Source organism: Canis lupus, chromosome 4, assembly GCF_003254725.2.
Source record: "Canis lupus dingo isolate Sandy chromosome 4, ASM325472v2, whole genome shotgun sequence".
In the NCBI taxonomy this organism is placed as follows: Eukaryota; Metazoa; Chordata; class Mammalia; order Carnivora; family Canidae; genus Canis; species Canis lupus.
Genome location: NC_064246.1, coordinates 7,602,437 through 7,623,444, shown reverse-complemented (window position 1 = coordinate 7,623,444; position 21,008 = coordinate 7,602,437). Strand labels below are relative to the sequence as shown.

General features: G+C 41.7%; 1 protein-coding gene, 1 long non-coding RNA gene and 1 pseudogene across 4 annotated transcripts in view; 2 read left to right on the top strand and 1 right to left on the bottom strand.

Moving 5' to 3' along the window:
- The window catches only part of DISC1 (DISC1 scaffold protein), a 351,152-nt gene that overhangs the window by 315,868 nt on the left and 14,276 nt on the right, over positions 1–21,008 (top strand). The window contains exon 12 of one of the 3 annotated variants that reach the window (XR_007410097.1): positions 2,977–3,051. The exons of 1 other annotated variant lie outside the window; for it this stretch is intronic. Coding sequence is in view for 1 of the 2 variants with exons in the window: in XM_049108923.1 (XP_048964880.1) it covers positions 2,977–3,250 (274 nt within the window). In the remaining variant the exon portion in view is untranslated. Of the gene's footprint in view, positions 1–2,976; positions 3,251–21,008 lie in introns of those variants that run through there. One more of the 3 variants, XM_049108923.1, reaches the window with a different exon arrangement.
- Positions 3,850–8,397, top strand: LOC125754940 (uncharacterized). Its single transcript, XR_007410098.1, has 4 exons — positions 3,850–6,956; positions 7,155–7,731; positions 7,945–8,134; positions 8,236–8,397. It is a non-coding gene; the product is annotated as an uncharacterized LOC125754940 (long non-coding RNA).
- LOC118354487 (proline-rich protein 32-like) lies at positions 17,670–18,518 on the bottom strand (annotated as a pseudogene).

The window sequence follows — 21,008 nt, the reverse complement described above, 5'->3', positions numbered from 1 at the left end:
TGATGAAACCGTTGTGGTCAGAGGCTGGAAGGAACTTAACCCTAGGTTTCCCTGGGGAGCACCGTTCAGTATTGGCTAGTTTGGTGCTCATGGTGACTTTATAGAATATAGCTACTATGAATATGAGAATTGACAGTGAATGCATTTCCTTGAGTGTATACCTAGGAGTCGCATTGGTAGGTCTTAATGATTGACATGTGCTGGGTATTAGTACATCCATCAAAGAGATTTCAAAGACATTGTATTCATGTTTAGACTCGCCATCAGTGTATGAGAATACTAATAGCTCTGTATCTTTTCTGACACTTGTTATTGTCAGACTTTCAAATTTTAGCCATCTTGTTGATGTGTAGTACATTGCATTGTGGTTTAATATGCATTTTCCTGATGATTAATGGTGTTGAGCATCCTTTTCATAAGTTACTTATTGGCCAGTTAGATGCCCTCTTTTGTGAAGTGCCTGTTCAGATCTTTGCCCTTTTTAAAAAGTGCATTGTCCATCTCTTTCTTTTTGACTTGTAGGAGTCATCATATATTTTCAAATCATTCCTTTGTTGGTTATGCACATTACAAATAATTTCTCCCACTCTGTGGCTTATAATTTCATTCTCTCAATGGTGTTTTTTTGGTGAATATATGTCATGATATAACTGAAGTCAAACTTACCATTTGTTTTTCTTTACAGCTTGTCCTTTTCATATTTCAAAGACCTTTGTTTACTATGAAGTCATAAAGATATTACCCTACATTATTTTCTAGAAGTTTTAGTGTTATAAACTTTCACATTTTGATCTTCAGCCTGCCTGAAATTGATGTTTGTATAATGTGAGCCAGTAATCATGATTTGATTTTTTTTCCTATAGTGATATTCAGTTGAAATAAGTACAGTATGTTGAAAAGACTGTCCTTTTCCCACGAAGGACAATCACTGTATTTAATGATGTCTTTCATGATAATGTATCATTCTTACCCTTTTACTTGTGATCTGTTTGTATCCTTATATTTAATATATGCCTTTTGTAAGCAACATATAATTAGATTTTGATTTTTTATTCTAGTCTAAAATCTTTGCCTTTTAAATATATTTATCTATTTATATTTAATGTAAATCTTGATATATTTGCATATAAGTGTTTCTACTTTAACCATTGTCCCCATCTGTATCATGTTCATTCCTGTCTTTTATTGCTTTTATTAAATCAATACTTAAACAATTAAGTATATTTAATTTTTAAAATGCTCTATAGTATGAGCTTGTCAGTTATACATTCTTTTAACCTATTTTACAATTACTATAGAAGATTGCATATAAATCTTCGACTTTTTAAAGTCTGATATAAATGAGCACTCTTTTGCTTTCTGGACAACACAAGGACCCTCCTTCTTTTTGCACTGGTTGTCATGTATTTTAATTTGACATATATTTTAGACTACAAAAGAAATTATTGCTGTTTTTTACATCCAAATGTACTTAGATTTAATCACATGTTTATGCTCATTGTTTTTCATTTCTTTATGGATGTCCTTGCTTTCAGCTGGGATAATTTTCCTTTTTCTGAATGTGTTGCCAAGGAATTCTTTCAGTTCTTATTTCTCTGAAAATATCTTTTTTTACTTTTGAAGGAAATTGAAAATGATTGTGTAATTTATAGATTGACACTTATTTTCTTACATCATTTTAAAGATGTTGTTTTATTATCTCTTGGCTTGTACCATTTCTGTCACTCATATTATTGTTCCTTTGAAGTTAATGCTTTTTTTTTAAATCTGGCTGCTTTAACGAATTTTGTTTCATCTTTGGTGTTCAGCAGTTTCACTATGATAAGCCCAGGTGTATTTCTTCTTTTTCTTAGATTCTTCCTGTTTTAAGATTGTAATGTTTTCTGAATGTGTAGTTTGATGTCCCTTGTCAAGATTTTAATGTCCTTAGCTAATATCTCAATAATGTTGTTTCTGTCTCCATCTCTTTTCTTCTGAATTCATCATTTATAAACATAGCTTTAAAGTAATGACAATATTTTTAAGTAGCTAGAGAGCATGAAGATAATTTCAGCAGTGAACTGAAATGTAGAAAAGAAAATTAAATAAAAATTATTGAACTGAAAAGAAAATTAAATAAAAATTATTGAACTGAATAGTAAATTATTGAACTGAAAATTGAATATGAAAAGTAAAGTAACTAAAATTGAGAACACAATAGATAAGTTCAATGGTAGATTAGACATAGTAGAAGGAAGGGTTATTAAAAGGAAGATAGATGTCTAGAAAATATCCAACCTGAAGCTGAATGTATGGGTAAAAAAAAATGTATATTTTCCTATAAAATTCCACATTTTTGCCTTTTCATAAAAAAATCAAAAATTTTTGAACATTGAGTCTATACTCCTTTAGTTGACCTGAGCTGATGAAGGGCTCCCTGTAGATGGATATGTTCTTCCTACTAGCCAGAGTCTATTCTGCTCTCTTGCTTTCTGCCACTGAAACTGCATATCTGTTGCTATGGTTTGTATTACCCATGCACTGCTTCACTCATTTACATTACTTGGGTGAATTGGTATTGGTAGGTGAATATGGCGGGGGAGGGACAGTCTAGGCATATGAAATAGCACATGAAAAAGTATTTAGCTGGGAGAGCTGGACAAGTCTGAAGACTCAAAGGAAGCCAGCAGGGCTGGAGCACAGATATGAGAAGTGGCTGTATTATATTGGAACACTGAGTCTGGAAAAACACACCAGATCTTGGATGTCTTTGCAGATCAAGTAGCTAAGAAGGACCAATAGTTATTTCACTGTTAACTTGATGATATCCAGATTTGGCCCCTCTATACCTTCTAGTTGAAACAATTCACCACTATATGAAATTAAATTGTTAATTGTAAGATGACTAGCTAACTTCTAGCCAGATTAAGCTATTGACTTGGTAGGATGATACATCACTGAATAAATCTTCATGCCTTTGTTTCCCCTCTGTTTTAGCTGCAAGTGTCCACTGCTTGGAAAAGTGTGGGAAGCTGACTTGGAAGCTTGTCAGTTGCTTATCCAGGGCCTACAGCTTCAGGCCAGGGGCATACTATCTGCAGAAGATGAGAGGCAGACAGATGACTTAGGGGGAGCTGCCTGTACATCCACTCCTGCCATCTCCCCCAGGCTCCACTCTGAAGTTGAGAAGAAGACCCCTTTGCAAGCCTTTGAAGATTGGAAGGTTCAGCTGAGCCCAGCTCTGTACTTTGCTGGCAGCGAACAGAAAGAGGTCTGTCCATCTGTGTAGCCTCAGCAGGGGCCTTACTCAGAGGGGTACTTTGAGGCCACACTCCAAATGGAAACAGTAAATACTGGGAGGGCGATTCACTGAACCATACAAACTTTTAACAGTGTTAATAACCCTGGAATATGAACACAAAATAATGTAGAATTTTTGTGAAAGTTTAAAATATAGAAGAGCAAAAAGAATCACTTTTGACATATTTAGTTCTGTGTTGTAATTTAATGGATAGAGTTAGAATATAAATCTGGTATATAATTAATATATATATCACATATACCATATATGCCATATATCATCATTTATATACTATTATATATGACGTGATATTTAATTATGTATTTGAATCTATATATCATTATTTATTAGAATATCTATCTATATATTATTTATTAGAATCAAACATTCAAATATGTGTGTGTGTGTTTTAGCCTAGACAAGGTCATAATGGATATTTGTAATATGCTATTTTCATTTTTTAAGAAAAACCTGGTACTTGACTTATGATATATATATCATGTCATATATATATATATATATCACATATATAATGAAAATGTGGATTTATTTAACATTTTACTTCAAGGCTGACACCTAGGTTAACAGAGAAGAACTCCACTCCCCCCACCCACCCTTTACTCCCCTCCCCACCTCCCCTTCTCTTTCACTCACTTTCCCTTCCAACCCTAACAAGACACCTTTCAATGAAAGTTCTCTAAGCAACTTTTTTTTTTTTCCAATTTTAGTACCACATCAGGAGGCTTTGGAGCTCTTTTTCTGGCCAGGTACTCAGGTGTTCTGAATTAAAAGGAAATAAAAGCCTGGTGAAACATGTTACTTCATGTTCATGGCTTACATTTGATATTAGATGTGCCCCTCCCGATTCCTGGGTGGCTCAGCAGTTTAGCGCCTGCCTACAGCCCAGGGCGTGATCCCGGAGTCCCGAGATCGAGTTCTGCATCAGGCTCCCTGCATGGAGCCTGTTTCTCCCTCTGCCTGTGTCTCTGCCTCTCTCTCGTGAATAAATAAATAAAATCTTAAAAAAAAAAAAAAAAAGATCTGTCCCCTCCCTAGGCCTTTGCCAGAAAGTCGCCCACCCAAGCAAGCCTGCCTGTTGTGTCTGTAGGACCACGGTCTTCACAGAGCAGACACTCACTGACAACGTGGGCTATAGTCACTGCCTTCTGGACTGCTTGGAGAATTGATACTTGATCCTATATTTGAATTGAATAACCTTATGAGAAAAAAGGCTGTTGTCACTCTCTGAAATCCTGCTGGCCTCATAAATTAGGCTCTAAATCGAGCTATAGATGATCTCAACTTCTTTGTTAGCCAAGACACTGCAGGTGGCCACCAGCTCTGTTGGTGGAGTAATTGAAAATTCGCCACCTGTTACAGTTGGCCCATGGGAAAGAAGATTCTAATGTGGAGGGAAGTGCCACCCAAGCAAGGGGGGTCACAGCCCTGGGCTGAAGATACTGTGGGCCCTGGGTCAGAGGCTTTGAAGGAAGGCTTGGCTGTCCACAGTAGGCTCCCTGGAGCTCAGTATCAGGACAGGCAGGAGCCAGGCCTGGTGTGTGATGGGGTCCGCTCGGGCATGGGACCCCTCTGGAGGTCAGGATTGATTCAGCAAATTCTACCTGTTGGAGGAGCTTCTCGCCTTCCTTCCCTCTCTTCGTCCCTCCCTTCCTTCCTTGCTGTGTCCTTGCGTCCCTCCAGGCTCTCTGGGGGATGATTATTCTTCCATAAGATTATAAGCACCTGCCAATCTGACTATAGGAAAACAGAGCTACAAAGTAGGAAATGTAGGGTCAAGGATGAATAGTGTAGAACCCTATCACAGAATGATACTTGAAGTTTCTGGTGAAGAGGAAGACCAGATTGTAACCCAGAGAACGGGAGAGCTACAGTGGCTGCTTCTCTGAGCTCTGGGACCTCCAACCCCCACTCCCTGCTTCCAACCCCCACCTCCTCTCCACCAACTGAAATGCTGAGGATTTCCCACAATTTTTTGCTGCTTTCTTCAGGATAGGGGAGACAGAGGGTATTTTAAAGATTTTGCTAGCTTTCACTGCTGTGTTCCTGTCCTGTGCCAGGCCTCAGCCCACTTACTGTTCCTGCATTTCTTTTCTGGGTTTATATTCACAAAGAAGGGTAGACGCCCTTTGTCAGTGGCAGAAATGTTAAGATATCAGGCTTAACATAGAAAGGGAAAGGGAAAAAATTATGGGAACAAAAAACAGATCAGTTGTTGCCAAGAATTGGGCTTAGGGGAAGAGATTGTTCATGAAAAGCAACATGAAGGAATTTGTGTGTGTGTGTGTGTGTGTGTGATAAAACCATTCCGTGTCTTGATTGAGGTGGTAGTTACATGACTATGTACATAGATCTATAACTTTACACCAGAGTGAATTTTATTGTTTTTTTAAAGATTTTATTTTTTAAATTTTATTGTGTATTACTTCACAAAGGTGATTACAGTTTTAAAAAAAAATAACATCCACCTATTTAAGAGCGAGGGTATCGATGTTGGAATCAGTGGTACTAGGCTCAGGGCTATCAGAAGACAGTATGTATGGTGTGGCAAAGGAACCTGAAGCTCAGAGGCTCTGCTCTGACCCGAGTTAGGCCATCTGCAGGCTGCATTTACTCATCTGCTAAACAGCCCCCTTCCCACAGCCCCTAAATGATGACAGTAAAAACTATTTCATGAGGTTGTAAGGATTTAAATAAAATAATGCATCTAAAAGTCAATAGAGGCTTAAGAAAATACATAGCAGAGCTTTAAAAAAAATTTTTTTTTTGAGGAGGCTGTCTGTTATCACTCTTTTTGGCAAATCACAGGTATCTCTAAGACCTTTCCAAACATATATTCCTGACTTTCTTATCAAGCAGCAGAAGAGAGCAATGAATGAGTGGGAGATAATCCCAGACAAGAAAGATTTAATAAAGGAAGAATCTCGTTTGTATTTAGATGGAGTATTTTCGACAACCAAAGGCTCAGAGAAACGATAATCAAGGATCTCTTTTAGAAAGGTGTTTTAAGTTTTCCCGACTCCCCCCTCCAGGGAGTCCTTGAAGTCTGGGTACTTGCGTGTTTATCCCGTGGCTAAAGTGTCTATTTGTTTTGCAGCTGGGAGTTGGTTTTACTTTGGAACTGTCTGCTGGGTCTGGCCATCCCCACCCTGGTTTCTCTATTGAAGCATGACGGCCCGAAGGCAGGCAGTTTCTTTATAACCCAAATCCTCCATGAAAAATTGCTGACTTCTTACGGAGGTCCACAGGGAGCCGGATTCTCGGAGCCTCGGCTGTGTGCGTAAGCGGCCTTCGCGAGGTGCGCCCCTGCTAGGAGCGTGCTGTGGCTCATTAAAGCTCTCCCGGAGCCGAGCGGAGCCGAGCCGAGCGGAGCCGACGGCCCCCCTCCCGAGCTGCCCATTTTGCAGCTGGGCCCCCGAGGCACAGTCCCGTGCTTGGGGCTGTGCTGCGGCGGAGGAAGTGGGCAGCAGGGCTCAGGGCCAGGTGTAGCTTGCACGTCCTCAGATTTGCAAGATCGCTCCTCCTGTTGTGTTTCCCGGCTGCTAGCTGCTCGCCCGCAAGCCTTTCCGCGGACTCTGGAAACAATCAGCTGCTGTTGGCCCGGGTTTACAGACGGTGCAGAAATTGCACGGGGGCCAGACAGGAGCTGGGGAAATCGGTGAGCCGGCTTCCTCCGCTGTGAAGTCGCTCTTTTGTACTCGCCGTCCTGGCCGTAATACCTGCGTAATTCCCTCTTTCCTGTCTGCAGCCTGTCCTGCTGGGGTGCTTTCTGTTTTTACTACAAAGTGGGCTCCCCTCCCGCGGAGTTCCCTGGACAGGATCACTCTCTCCTAACTCCAGCTGCTTCCTTTCCTAGCCAGTAGCTGCCACCAAAGAGGCTGCAAGAGGCCAGGAAAAGGGCCGGAGCTCCGCGCGGTGTCGTGCAGCGCGGGAATAATAGGCAGCGTGTCGCCTGCCATGAAAGAAACTCGCAGTAAGCCGCGACCCGGCAGTGCAGCTTTGTTCTGTGGCACGGGTCTCTCCAAAACCCGGCTCCTTTTCGCTCGGCCCATCTTGCATGGGTAAACCTCAGCCACAGCGCAGCGCCTCACCTGCCCTCTCCAGAGTGGGCTTCTCGAAAGTGGGCGGGAAGTGCGCACCTGCACAACCACTCCCTGGGGCTCCCCTCTCCTCTCTCCTAAATATTACTGAGTTTCCCAAGGTTCGCAACTTGATGTCTGTGGAGACGGGACGTCTCTTTCATGCAAACGTCCCATTGCTTCCCATTGTATTTCTTTAAGTTGTGCCATCAGAATTTCAGGCAGGACCGGCACGTGTAGGAGGAGCCACAAACACCGGCCCACGGCTGGGGGAAGTGCGCGGGCGCCCCCGGGCTCCGCCCTCCTGGCCCCGCCCCCGCAGGTGGAGAGCGGGAGCCCCCGCGGCGCTGCAGGGTAGGTTGGAGGGGGCTTCACCATCAGCTGTTAGCTGGCTCCTGCTGCTTCTCTGTTAATTAACGTTGTCAGCTTGTCAGCCTCCCTCACCTGCCCAAGGAAGGGAAGTGGACTCCCCTGATCGCGCCGCTTTCCCTCCCATTGGAAAATTGTGGAATCACCTTCTGTGCTCCAGGGCCTAACTGTGGCATTTCTTTCACTAATTAAAAATAGGTCAGTGCTTCTGAGGAAACCAGCCTTGGGCTCTCGGAGACTCTTTACCTTGGAGATTCCTTGTCCCTCACTGATGAACACCGAGTGATCAATAGAGAATCGCCACCGCCTCGCTGGCAAGGACTAACTTAAGGGTGTTTGTTAACAGGAGGCTTATCTGACCACTACGCAGTGGTTCAGTAGCCGAGAGGTGTGTTTTTTGTTTGTTTGTTTTTGTTTTGTTTTGTTTTTTAATACAGGGTTTCACGTTCCTGGAAAATGAATTGACCCTCTGCCCCTTGTCATACCTAGGCTGCAGCTGATGCTCTCACCTGTTGGGGGCCGGGGCGGTCAAAGTCAGGAACCTCCTGTACAGCAGGGGCTGGGTCCCCATAGAACGTGAAGATACTCTCCTTGTGAAGGGTGCCATCCAGGACCAGGACGAAAGACTGGCATTAAGAAACAGTAATTCTGGTAGTCTTGTGGTTGCACAATTTACAAAAAATATTTAGAAATGAAATTTTTTTTTTTATCTAAAATGAACACAGATGAAAGTTAGCATTTGATTCTTTTCTCTTGGCTCATCTTTACTCTTTGTGGTTCAGCATTTCTTAGCAACAGACATCTTGCCGAGCACATTCTCCTTATGTGGAATCCCCCCAACCGTGTTCCCTTCTCATTTTCCTTATACAAAAGGGTTTTAGGATTTGATGTCACTGTCCTCCATATCTCAATGCTTGTGTTAAAATAGAGATTATTTAAATACTTGCTGATGGTATGACTATTATTTACTCCTAGGTTTTTCCTTGAAGTTTCTAATAGAGTTTGGCCTTATTCAGCTTTGATGTTCAACTGGATGTGTGCCAAAAGGAAAACAATCCAAGTTCTCTTAGATGATCCTGTAATATAAAATATAGCTTTTCAAAGATTGCCCTTCATGTAAATCAGAAGCCATAGGCCAATTAGCTTATGCAAATTATCAGCCAATTCTTTCTTTTATCAGTTTTTTTTGTTGTTGTTGTTCTGTTAAATGGTTCTGTTTAGAACTTGTTTCTCAGCACCTTCTCTGGAACTAGTGCACAGATACTTGAAGACAATTTATTGCTTACTCTGACTGAAAGACATCTAAATATTTCAAATGTTTTCTTTGCCCCTCACATCTGGATGCTTTTAAAAGAAATACCACTTACTCAGGGTGTAGCCATATAACTTGGGTATTTGGATGAATACTTGTATTATATGGAGAAGTAAAGATATGCCTTCAGTGTCTTAATTCATGTTTTTCTGCTCTTTGGCATTAATGCCTGTAGAATGAGTGTTTATGTGGAAAGACAGATACTTATAAAGTCTATTTCAGATAGATGTGCAAGATTTTATTCGTGGTATGGACAGGAGTTTGTCATAGATAAATACTCTCTTTGTGGACAATAAAAAGAAAAGAAAAAGAAAACCATATAGCATTCTGGGAATGTATTTGCCAAGTAAATATTTTGGAAAACAGCCCAAAGGAACATATTTAAGGCTGTGATTTTAATACCAAACTAAGGAAATGCTTTAATGCATCAGCTAAGCTCATGGATGGTGGTAATCACATCTGGTTTACCTCAAGCTATAGGAGAGGGAATGAAACTTAACAGCGGAACAAACATCATGAGGCTCAAGTCACATTTTTTTTTTTTTTTGTAGGTATGCATATATGCAGTGCATAGTTAAAAATTTCTTTTTGAAAAAACTTAAATCCTGCCAAGGCTCAAGTAATCCGTAAATGCAGATGGCTTGCCAACCATAAGGGAAGACTGCTCTGTCACCTGTCCTTTCTTTATTATGTAGCCTGTGAGTTTAACTGCAGGAATTAAATATTTTTTTGGATAGGCAACTACTGCGGATGCCTTATTACATGGCCTAGGGAAATAGGGATCTAAGTAAGCTGGTTGGGTTATAGCAAAGAGCAGGGTCTCCAGAGAGGGAGCTGCTTCCTCCCCTCCCCACCCTAATCCTGTTCCTTAGAAAGGGACAAAGCAGTTGATGACTTTTTAAAAAATATTTCTTTTATATATTCTTTTTTTTTAAATTGGAGTTCAATTTGCCAATATATAGCATAACACCCAGTGCTCATCCCATCAAGTGCCCGCCTCAGTGCCCGTCACCCAGTCACCCCCACCCCCCACCCACCTCCCTTTCCACCACCCCTTGTTCCTTTCCCAGAGTTAGGAGTCTCTCATGTTCTGTCTCCCTCTCTGATATTTCCCACTCATTTTCTCTCCTTTCCCCTTTATTCCATCTCACTATTTTTTATATTCCTCAAATGAATTAGACCATATAATGTTTGTCCTCTGATTGACTTATTTCACTCAGCATAATACCCTCCAGTTCCATCCACATCGAAGCAAATGGTGGGTATTTGTCATTTCTAATGGCTGAGGAATATTCCATTGTATACATAGACCACATCTTCTTTATCCATTCATCTTTCAAGGGACACTGAGGCTCCTTCCACAGTTTGGCTATTGTGGACATTGCTGCTATAAACATCGGGGTGCAGGTGTCCCGGCATTTCATTGCATCTGTATCTTTGGGGTAAATCCCCAGAAGTGCAATTGCTGGGTCATAGGGCAGATCTATTTTTAACTCTTTGAGGAACCTCCACACAGTTTTCCAGAGTGGCTGCACCAGTTCACATTCCCACCAACAGTGCAAGAGGTTTCCCCTTTCTCCACATCCTCTCCAACATTTGTGGTTTCCTGCCTTGTTAATTTTCCCCATTCTCACTGGTGTGAGGTGGTATCTCATTGTGGTTTTGATTGTATTTCCCTGATGGCCAGTGATGCGGAACATTTTCTCATGTGCTTATTGGCCATGTCTATGTCTTCCTCTGTGAGATTTCTTTTTCTTTTTTTTTTTTTCCTCTGTGAGCTTTCTGTTCATGTCTTTTGCCCATTTCATGATTGGATTGTTTGTTTCTTTGGTGTTGAGTTCAATAAGTTCTTTATAGGGATCCCTGGGTGGCGCAGCGGTTTGGCGCCTGCCTTTGGCCCAGGGCGCGATCCTGGAGACCCGGGATCGAATCCCACATCAGGCTCCCGGTGCATGGAGCCTGCTTCTCCCTCTGCCTGTGTCTCTGCCTCTCTCTCTCTCTCTCTGTGACTATCATAAATAAATGAAAATTAAAAAAAAATAAATAAGTTCTTTATAGATCTTGGATACTAGGCCTTTATCTGATACGTCATTTGCAAATATCTTCTCCCATTCTGTAGGGAATAATATGTCTTTCAGTTTTGTTGACTGTATCTTTTGCTGTGCAGAAGCTTCTTATCTTGATGAAGTCCCAGTAGTTCATTTTTGCTTTTGTTTCTCTTGCCTTCATGGATGTATCTTGCAAGAAGTTGCTGTGGCCAAGTTCAAAAAGGGTGTTGCCTGTGTTCTCCTCTAGGATTTTGATGGAATCTTGTTTCACATTTAGATCTTTCATCCATTTTGAGTTTATCTTTGTGTATGGTGTAAGAGAATGGTCCAGTTTCATTCTTCTGCATGTGGATGTCCAATTTTCCCAGCACCATTTATTGAAGAGACTGTCTTTCTTCCAATGGATAGTCTTTCCTCCTTTATCGAATATTAGTTGACCATAAAGTTGAGGGTCCACTTCTGGGTTCTCCATTCTGTTCCATTGATCTATGTGTCTGTTTTGTGCCAGTCCCACATTGTCTTGATGACCACAGCTATGTAGTACAACCTGAAATCTGGCATTGTGATGCCCCCAGATATGGTTTTCTTTTTTAAAATTCCCCTGGCTATTCGGGGTCTTCTCTGATTCCACACAAATCTTAAGATGATTTGTTCCAACTCTCTGAAGAAAGTCCATGGTGTTTTGATAGGGATTGCATTAAACGTGTAAATTGCCCTGGGTAACATTGACATTTTCACAATATTAATTCTTCCAAACCATGAGCATGGAATATTTTTCCATATGTTTGTGTCTTCCTCAATTTCTTTCAGAAGTGTTCTGTAGTTTTTAGGGTATAAATCCTTTACCTCTTTGGTTAGGTTTATTCCTAGGTATCTTATGCTTTGGGGTGCAATTGTAAATGGGATTGACTCCTTAATTTCTCTTTCTTTCTTCAGTCTCATTGTTAGTGTGTAGAAATGCCACTGACTTCTGGGCACTGATTTTGTATCCTGCCACACGGCCAAATTGCTGTATGAGTTCTAGCAATCTTGGGGTGGAGTCTTTTGGGTTTTCTATGTACAGTATCATGTCATCTGCAAAGAGGGAGAGTTTGACTTCTTTGCCAATTTGAATGCCTTTTATTTCTTTTTGTTGCCTGATTGCTGAGGCTAGGACTTCTAGTACTATGTTGAATAGCAGTGGTGAGAGTGGACTTTGAAGTACAGCATCCAGCACAGTGTATTTCCCACCTAAAGTATAGACCTCAAAAGTCATTGTTGATTGTATCAGAGTAATTATTAAATTGTAGCAGTAATCCTTCCTTCAGTTATGAGGTTTTTTCCATTTCAGATATCACACTGCCTCTCTCTTTGGAACTCCTTTTGATAGTATTAAAAACATCAACTATTTGAATTTCTCGATCTACTGACTCAACCCAAGGTGTAGTCCATCTGCTCAAATTTGTGGCAGATCACCAGTGATGAATAACATTTCTGGAAATGTATGCTCTGTTAGGTGTGCGAGCCCCTTCATAAATAAAATTGGCAACATTATCTGCTAACTGGCAATTTAATCTATACGGCCTCCTGTTCCACATGCATTTTCTATCCAGAATTAAAATAATCAATATGATTTCCTGATCACTCTAGGTGTAGCCTAGGGGATATTGTTACCAGATATTTTCTCATTTTGAAACAATTACTGTGATGTAATATATTCCCTACCCTTTGGGTATGGGCTCTAGTTTTCAAACGTTAAATATTGATATTCTCCAAATGTTACAGGCAAGGACTTAGTCTTATTTATGGGAATTATCACTAAGTAAAAAAGTCCTTGGAGACCTTAGCCATGGAGTGTGTGATTCAGGTTTGTCACCAGACTCTGAGGTTTAGGCATCTGTTCTGGCTAGGCACTGAATGCATTTTGGGATCTGAGTATAAATTTTTGTCAACAAATGTTGTAGAAAGTAATTTTAATGGGAAAATCCTGCCCAACAAAGGAAATCCTCTTTTCTGTTTTAAATCATGCGTCCCGAGTTTGTTGGGTAGGACAGATATTTGACAACAGCTCTGATTCAACACAGCTGAAAATTTCTGCTCAAACTTTCAAGTCTACAGATTTTGACCATAAGGTGAGTTAGAGAAATTATATTTGAAATAATGTCTAGCTGAGTTGGTGCTCCCAAATCATAGCCATGTGGAGAGATAGTAGGGAAGATGTAGGGCTTTTTCTGAGGTCCATGAAAGATGCATTTGTATGAAAGCGCTGTGGTGAGCACACAAGACTGTCTGGCAGCCCTGGATCCCTCCTGTCTGGCCCTTCTCAATTCAGCTAGATGATGCCATGAGTAATGCAATCTGAGAAACAGCATGGCTTCCACAAGGGCAGTAGTCACTGGGCTACAGAAATGGCAGGACGCCATTATGCCACCTCCTGGTGGGGGAGATAGGCCGGTATGTGCCCAGTAAAGGAATCTCATGCTTAAGCCCTAACAGGGTCGAGGTGGTATAGGAGATTCAGGAATCCAGAAGCATTCCTGGAAGAAGTAGAATCTGCAGGGTTTTGGTTTTGAAGAGAGAGATGGTATTAACCAGGCAAAGAATGGGAAACTCTCAGCCAAGGGGCCATTTACCCAGTGAAGTTTCTTTCATTCTGGCCCATAGGAAAGATACTTCTAGGGCTAAATGAGGGAATGGAGGTACAGAAAGGAAAAGTCATAATCTGAGTTGTTGAAGAGACTGCCTGATGGGACAAATTACTGGAGAGTTTTCAAAGCCACTTTGAAATGCCAGACAACCTGTACTTTATCCGTTCAGAATTGCAAATCCTACAAAATTCTATTTCAGCTAGGAATACCAGTGACTTTGTAGTGGGTGTTATTTTTATTATCAAGTGTCAGTCATGTGGTCATGTGGGGTTTTTGTTTTTTTGGTATGTTGTTTTTTTGTGAGTTTTTTTTTTCCACATTTAATTTAAGAGTAAAAATGGAAGCAAATGTTACAGATTTCAAACCAAGAGGAGCTCAGTGCATGAAGAGCTGCTGGATATGGTTCAGAGAATGTTCAGTTTGGAATCTGCCAAAGTGATAAAAAGAGATGAGAGGTCAAGGCTCTTCTATTCTTATTCAGAAAGTTGAAACTCGCTTCCTTCCAATGTGACTCACTGCTTTCCTCTGCTTCCAGCCTTATGTTTTATGGACATGTGGACCCAAGATCCCCAGCTCACCATGGAAGCCAGGTTGTCTGGTGGCTGCCACTATCACCTCCAGTTGATATCTATCTATCTGAATCCTGGAGGAAGAACCCCTTAGTGATGCAGAGCTGTCTAGGAATCAGAGCAGACCTCGCAGAGTCCCAAGGGTACAAGGGAAAGGAGATGGTATCTTCAGGCACTGTTCACTTCTCTGATTTATTTCTGTCATTATTTTGAAGCCCCCCTCCCTCCCACCCTGGAGTAGCCCAACAAAAATCCCTTTCTGTGTTTCCCCTTGGCACGGCTAAATCAGATCCAGAGGGAGGAATCTGCTAAATATGGGAGACCTGTGTCTTAGACACCAACCCACCACTTTCTCAGTGTGTGACCTTTAATGAGACACAGGACTCTTTGAGATGCTTTCTGTGTGTATAAAAGGAAGAATTGAACTAGATCATTCCCAAGCCCCCTGCCAGCTCCAATTCTCTCTGCTTCTGGGTATTAAGATCCTCAAGGAAGGGTTCATGACATCCTCAGTGGCCCTGATGGAGCTGTCCCTTTATAAATGCTTGCACTTGAGGTCCTGGGAAACAAGGTGGGTGTTAGGATGAGAGGCTTCATTTTCATGCAGTTATATCCCAGGCTGGGGACTCCTGAATGGTATAGCTGACTTACAGTACGCTTAAACAGAAATGCTGGAGCTGCCAAAACTTTTATGGAAGGACAACTTCTTTGAAAGAAGTTTCCTTTCTTTTAAGACAAACAAGCAAACAAAACCCTTTAATAGCTCTGGTTCCGTTTACTTGTTTTTAACTTTCCATCAAGGCTTAAGCAAATGAAATGGATAAAATCAGAAGTTGAGGTATAGTTGACAGTCAAGCCCCCTGCTTTCCTGCCAGGGCATCTCTGCTAGTAAAGCCTAAAATCCATTGGCTTAAAAAGAATACACTCAAGAAAGGAGGTCTCAAAGCAAGAGAGAAATCACGCTTGATGCTCCCTGCAGAGACTCTACCATCCCATGACTGTAGTGTATGCACACTCATTTTCACAGGAGGGCACAACCATATAAATAGTGCAGCAGTATTGCCCTTTATCCCATAGACTCCAGGAGAGTGTGAGATATCAAACAAATAACCACTGGTCTGTTATTGGGACCTCTGGTGGTGGAAGCACTTGCTGTGCTGAGTGTCTACTGAAGAGTCATTTCTCCCAAAGGTAGAAGGAAGTGGGGCCATGTTAGTCTTATTGCAAGTAAATATACTGCTCAGAATATCCGCACTGTTTCATAGGCCTGCCTGCACATTTGACCAGAAACCAGAGATCTGGGGACCAGGGAGGGTGGCCGTGGCAGCTCATCAAAATCTCCTTCTCGCACATCTCATCTCAGAGCCACAGTTCCCAGCATGGCTCAGACCTTCCCATCTGAGACAAGCCTGGGCATTAGCATGTCATTGAGCTTCAGGATCTAGTCAGTCTTCAGGATGACTCTTTAGCTAAGAACCAGTGAGACTGTACTTCCTGCTCACATTCTGCAACAGTCTTATCTATCTACTCAGAATCCTGTGTAGGGTATAACCTGCATAGTCTGCTGTGTGGCTACTGTGACTGTGTGACAAATCATCCCAACTTAATGATTTAGAACAACCATTTACTATATGCATGGATCTATGGGTCAGGAATTTGGATGGGGAATTGGCAGAGAACCATCTGCCCCACACTGTAAGCTGGAACTCCACCATGGAGCTTGGAATCATCTGAAGGCTGAGTCCTGTCCATGTCTGGCTGTCAGTAGGGGCCTTAGCTGGGGCTCTCAACTAGACACTCACACATGGCTTGTCCATGGGCTCTGGGTGTTCTCACAACATAGAGGCCAGATTCCAGGGCAAGTGATCTGAGAAGACATATCATCTAGTATGAGCTGGCTTTGGAAGTCAAGCATGTCACCTTTGGCATGCTTTGTCCATTGAAGGATTGTCAACTGCCCAGCCAGGCTCAAGGTGGAGGAGTCATAAGCTGACCCTTGACAGCAGAGCAGCAAGGTCCTGGAAGGCTGTACTCCTGTGGCTACACATACACTTGGCCATACCTGAGCATAGCATGGAAAATACAAGGAAGTTTTGCCTGGTCCCTAGTTTAAGTACTTCTGCAACAGTGTTCACCTTATAGCCATGACTCTGGTCCCACTGTGGCCTCTAGGGACAGGAAGGAGTCCTTTGGACAGAGCAAAATTTTTCACCAGGTTGGTAGAAATATGTAAATCTGCCCTTCGTCGGCAGTCACTGCTCAGGTCAGATCTTAAATTAGTTCTCTTCCCAAGGTTCTAAGTGAGAGCACTATGGTAAAGCTGTCAACTCCTCAAATAACACCCACCCAGGTCACAGGCAGGACGAGGAGTTCAGGAGCAGAGTCTGTTGGGCCACCAAGCAATGGTTTGTGCAGGAGCTTATAGAGATTCTGTAATTAGGGCAACAGCCTCGTGTCAGATTGCCAGACAGATCTTTTCTTCATAGTCATGGAATCTTAAGCTCTTTGAGTTTGTTTCTTTTTGCCACTTTATGTCTTTTTAATCTGCAAAATTGTTTTTTTTTTTTTTTTTTAATATTCAGGTGTATTTCTTCCATACTTTTCCATTATGGTTTGAATCAGTATTCTTGGTAACCTTTTTCTTTCTTATATTTTAAAGATGTGGAAAATACAACTAAGTATGGAGAAGAACATAAAACTCTTCTATAACACCACCCCTCAAAATAATAATTGTTAGTATTTTAGTACTTTATCCATTGTGTATTGCCTGATCATTAAATATTCCTGTCTTAAAAATGATTTTAATGACTAAAAATTAATTAAATATACTATCCCTTTTATTTTAACTACCCCTTTTAATGCTGGACATTTTGTTCCTTCTTTCCCATGCTTTTAATGCAATTACTTTTGCATTATTAAATATGTTTTTATTTAACATATATAACATTCTCCATACTTAGTTAAAAGGTTTAATAAAAATAATTTATTTCTTTGTGATAGATTCCAGGAAATGGAATTACTGGATCACAGGCTATGAATAATTTAAATTTAAATAATTTAAAGTTTTTGCTACATGTCTGAAATCGCTTTCCCAAATTCACACAATCACTATCAACCTGTACATAATGTTAAAAGGCAAACAGGCCGGGCTTATATGTTTGGGGGCGGTGTATGTAAAGTCATATTTTAAGTGAATTTAATTCAGCGTTTTTTTTTTCAAACTTTAGAATTTTTATTGAATCTTCAATCATGTAAGGTACATTAGTGCTAAACAAAGTTTAAGAGGGTAGGGGGTTTCAAATATAAAAACATAAATGAGTAATTTTCACCTTTTCCCCAACCCTCTTTTCCCCTCCATTTATTGTCATCAGTTCTCTCTGTTTGAGGGTGCAGGAGCCGGCATTCCTAGGAAGGAAAATTGGCAAAATAAGAAGGCAACGGAGGACCAAATATTGGGGGTGGAGCAAAAGCAATAGGCATAGCAAGAAATGGACTGAAACTCAGAGGTCGAGGAAGTATAAAGCAATGAGCAGTAGGGCAAGAAGGCAAACCGGGAGTACTGGAAGACAAGGGAGAGACCTTGGCCAATTTTCCAGGGGGTGCCGTGGGCCTCCTTGTAGGAAAGAAACATGAGCCAGCCTTTCCTTGCTGGTCATTCTTGTATTTCCTAGAGGCAGCTCCATCATTACCCCTGATCTAATTGTGGGGATATGTGGGAGGCCTCTTACTTGTGGAAAGAACCCCTGACCTCGTGGCAAAGCCATGAATAACCTTGGATTATTGCCACCTCTCGGTGCCCCCACTGGTGACCCTTGCCCCCCATCATCAGTGCGGGAGGGCTGCCAGAGAATTCTGGGACACATTAATAGAATCTTGTCCCCTAAGCCTCCAGCCTGCCAGCTATGCTAGGGACTCTTCTGCAACAGCAGGTGGTGGCCCATAGGGGTGTTTGTGAGCTCTGGAACTGTCCACAGGAATGCAGGCTCCTGCGGTCTCGGAGGGGCGCTCCAGCTGCTCTCTCCAGGTCAGGCAGCACACTGCGGGGAGGTCTCAGCAGGACGCGATGGTGGCCCCAACGCTCCACATCTTTCGGCCTGGAACTGGAACACTGGAGAGACACATGGTGGGGGTGCGGCTCCCGGATCCCACGCTCATTTGCAACTACTCCACGGGGTGAAGGGGCGTGCTCCCCAAGGCCACTTTCAGTACAAGCCATGGAGAAAGTTGGTCAGGAAAACCTTCCTGAGCTAATGTAGAAAACCAGGTGAATGCCCTGTAGGCTGCTCAGTCTGGAGAGAGGACTTGTGCTTCTGCTTTACAGCAGCTTGGCTACTCGAAGGAAGCCAGGGCCCAGCTGCTGCTTTCTAGATTTGGAGTTCTCTTTCTCCAATTCAGCTTTGATTTGTATTTGTTTTAGCTTGAAGGTGAGGATTAAGTCATTTGCCTCTCTATCTTAAGTGCTTTCAATTCCTTAATTCTGTGTTCTGAGCCTGTGTTTTTCCTCTCTTCAAGTGTATTTTCAGCTGTATGTATTTTCTGCCAAACACTGTGCTTTTCTCCTTGGTGCAGGAGTCGTGGTCTCACTGCCACCGGTCATTTTCCTTCGGATGATCTTTCTCCTAGTGTCTCATGTATTTCAGGCATGACTGTGGGGTTGCTCATTGCCCACTGTCTCCGCTTCCGTGTGATTTGTCCACCCTGTAATTTTGCATCGTTGAATGATAACATGATTACTTTTAGGATCAGTAATATATGGATGTATATGTGATTTGTATACATTTGCTGTCTTCTCATCATCACTGCCATGGTCAATTACGGGCAGACCCTCATGCATGCTTCACGTGCCTTCTTGTTTGTGTCCATTTGTCCTTGAAATTGTTTGATGCTGTCACTAAATTTTTTTCTTCTGTATATACATTTACTTGCAGTATAAAAGGCTTTTCCAATATTTGCGGTAGTTATTTATAGTTCCCCTTAGCCCCGTTCTATTCTCATATAGTTGACCAATTGGAATATAAACTCAAAAGCATTCTGGAGGTAATATAATGAATGTTAAATTACATATCTGGATTTAATGATTATTCATGGCCTCCAATTATAATATTGCATAGCTCATTATCTCTAAGGCCTTTTTAACAGTGAATATCACTATACTTGGGCATTTCATTGTTGTTGTTGGGTATTAAGTGCAACTTTTATAGTAACCCTACAGTTTAATCTAAATATGTATCTTAATTCTTCCCTTAGGCAAAATTCTTTTTAGTGTACCTTCTAAGACTTTCACTCAGGGTTGGGAAAATAATCACTTTTACATTAGGTTAAACTTTATTTGTTTTTATTTTTTATTTTTTGTTAAATTTTAATGAGCTTGCTTTTTGCTGCCTATTTATCTATTTATTTATGTATTATGGTTTTTTACTGAAATATAATTGACATAGAACAGCAACGAAGTTGGGGCGCCTGGGTGGCTCAGTCAGTTAGCTGTTGGACTCTTGACCTGATCTTGGCTCAGGTCATGATCTCAGGGGAGTGAGATTGAGTCCCATATTGGGCTCCACTCTGGGAGTGGAGCCTTAAGATTCTCTCTCATCCCCTCCCTTAGTGTCCCCCCAACCCCTGCTCCTGTGCAAGTGTGTGTTCTGTCTCTCTCTCTCTCAAAAAAAAAAAAAGTTATACAATACGTTGACTTGGGACATGTATATATCATAGTGATTACCACCCTAGCATTAGCTAACACCTCTATCATGTCATAATTATCCTTGCTTTGTTGTGGTTAGAACATTTAACATCTAGTCTACTAGGATTTTCGAGGTTTATATTATAGTATTGTTGACCGTAATCACTGTGCTGTGCATTAGATATCCAGGACTTACCCATCTTCTAGGTGCAAGTTTGTCCTTTTAAAACATCTCGCCACACCTATCCCCATTCCACCCCACCCCCTCCGCCCAGCCCCTGGTAACCACCATTCTATGCTCTGTTTCTACAAATTTGGCTTTTTAAGATTCCACGTAGAAGTGATATCATGCAATATTTATTTTTCTCTGTCTGGCTTATCTCACTAAGCATAATGCTGCGTTTTTCCTTTTCCTTTGTTCTAAGATTCTCTATTTCCTTTCCTCAGTTTTTGGACCTTGGTTATTCTTTTCTTTTAAAAGTCCGTGAGCTTCTATATGCCAGTTATTGTGCTTGCGGGTGTGGGATGAATGGATAACAGAGGTTTTACAAACACTTTTGAGGACCTAACGCGTATCAGAATGGCTGGAAGAATAGTGTGACCAGAGGCAAAGGGGCCATCCAGTTGGCCAAAATTAGGTTGCATGTCAAAGGGGATACAACTGGAGTGGGCCCCATGGCCGGTTGTGAAGGGGCAGTTTGGACTCTGCCCTGTGGTGGTTTTGTGCTGTAAAGTGAGATATAGAAGACACTTTTTGGGTTCATGGGTGGGATCTAAGTTTGAAAGGGAAGCATCTGAGAAGGAAGGAGCTCTAAGACTCAGATATTCATTCATGGAATCAGTGGATATCCCATGCCTGCCATATGTCAGGGGCTCTGGACCACAGGGAGCAGGCCACCATCCATCTTGCTCTTTTGGGGCCTGCCATTCAGCAGCCCTGGTCTTCTGAGGGTTTCTTCTCTGGTGATAGGGAGAACAGATTAATACCTGTGGTGGTGGCAGCAGCAGCTGTATATAGAATACATACCT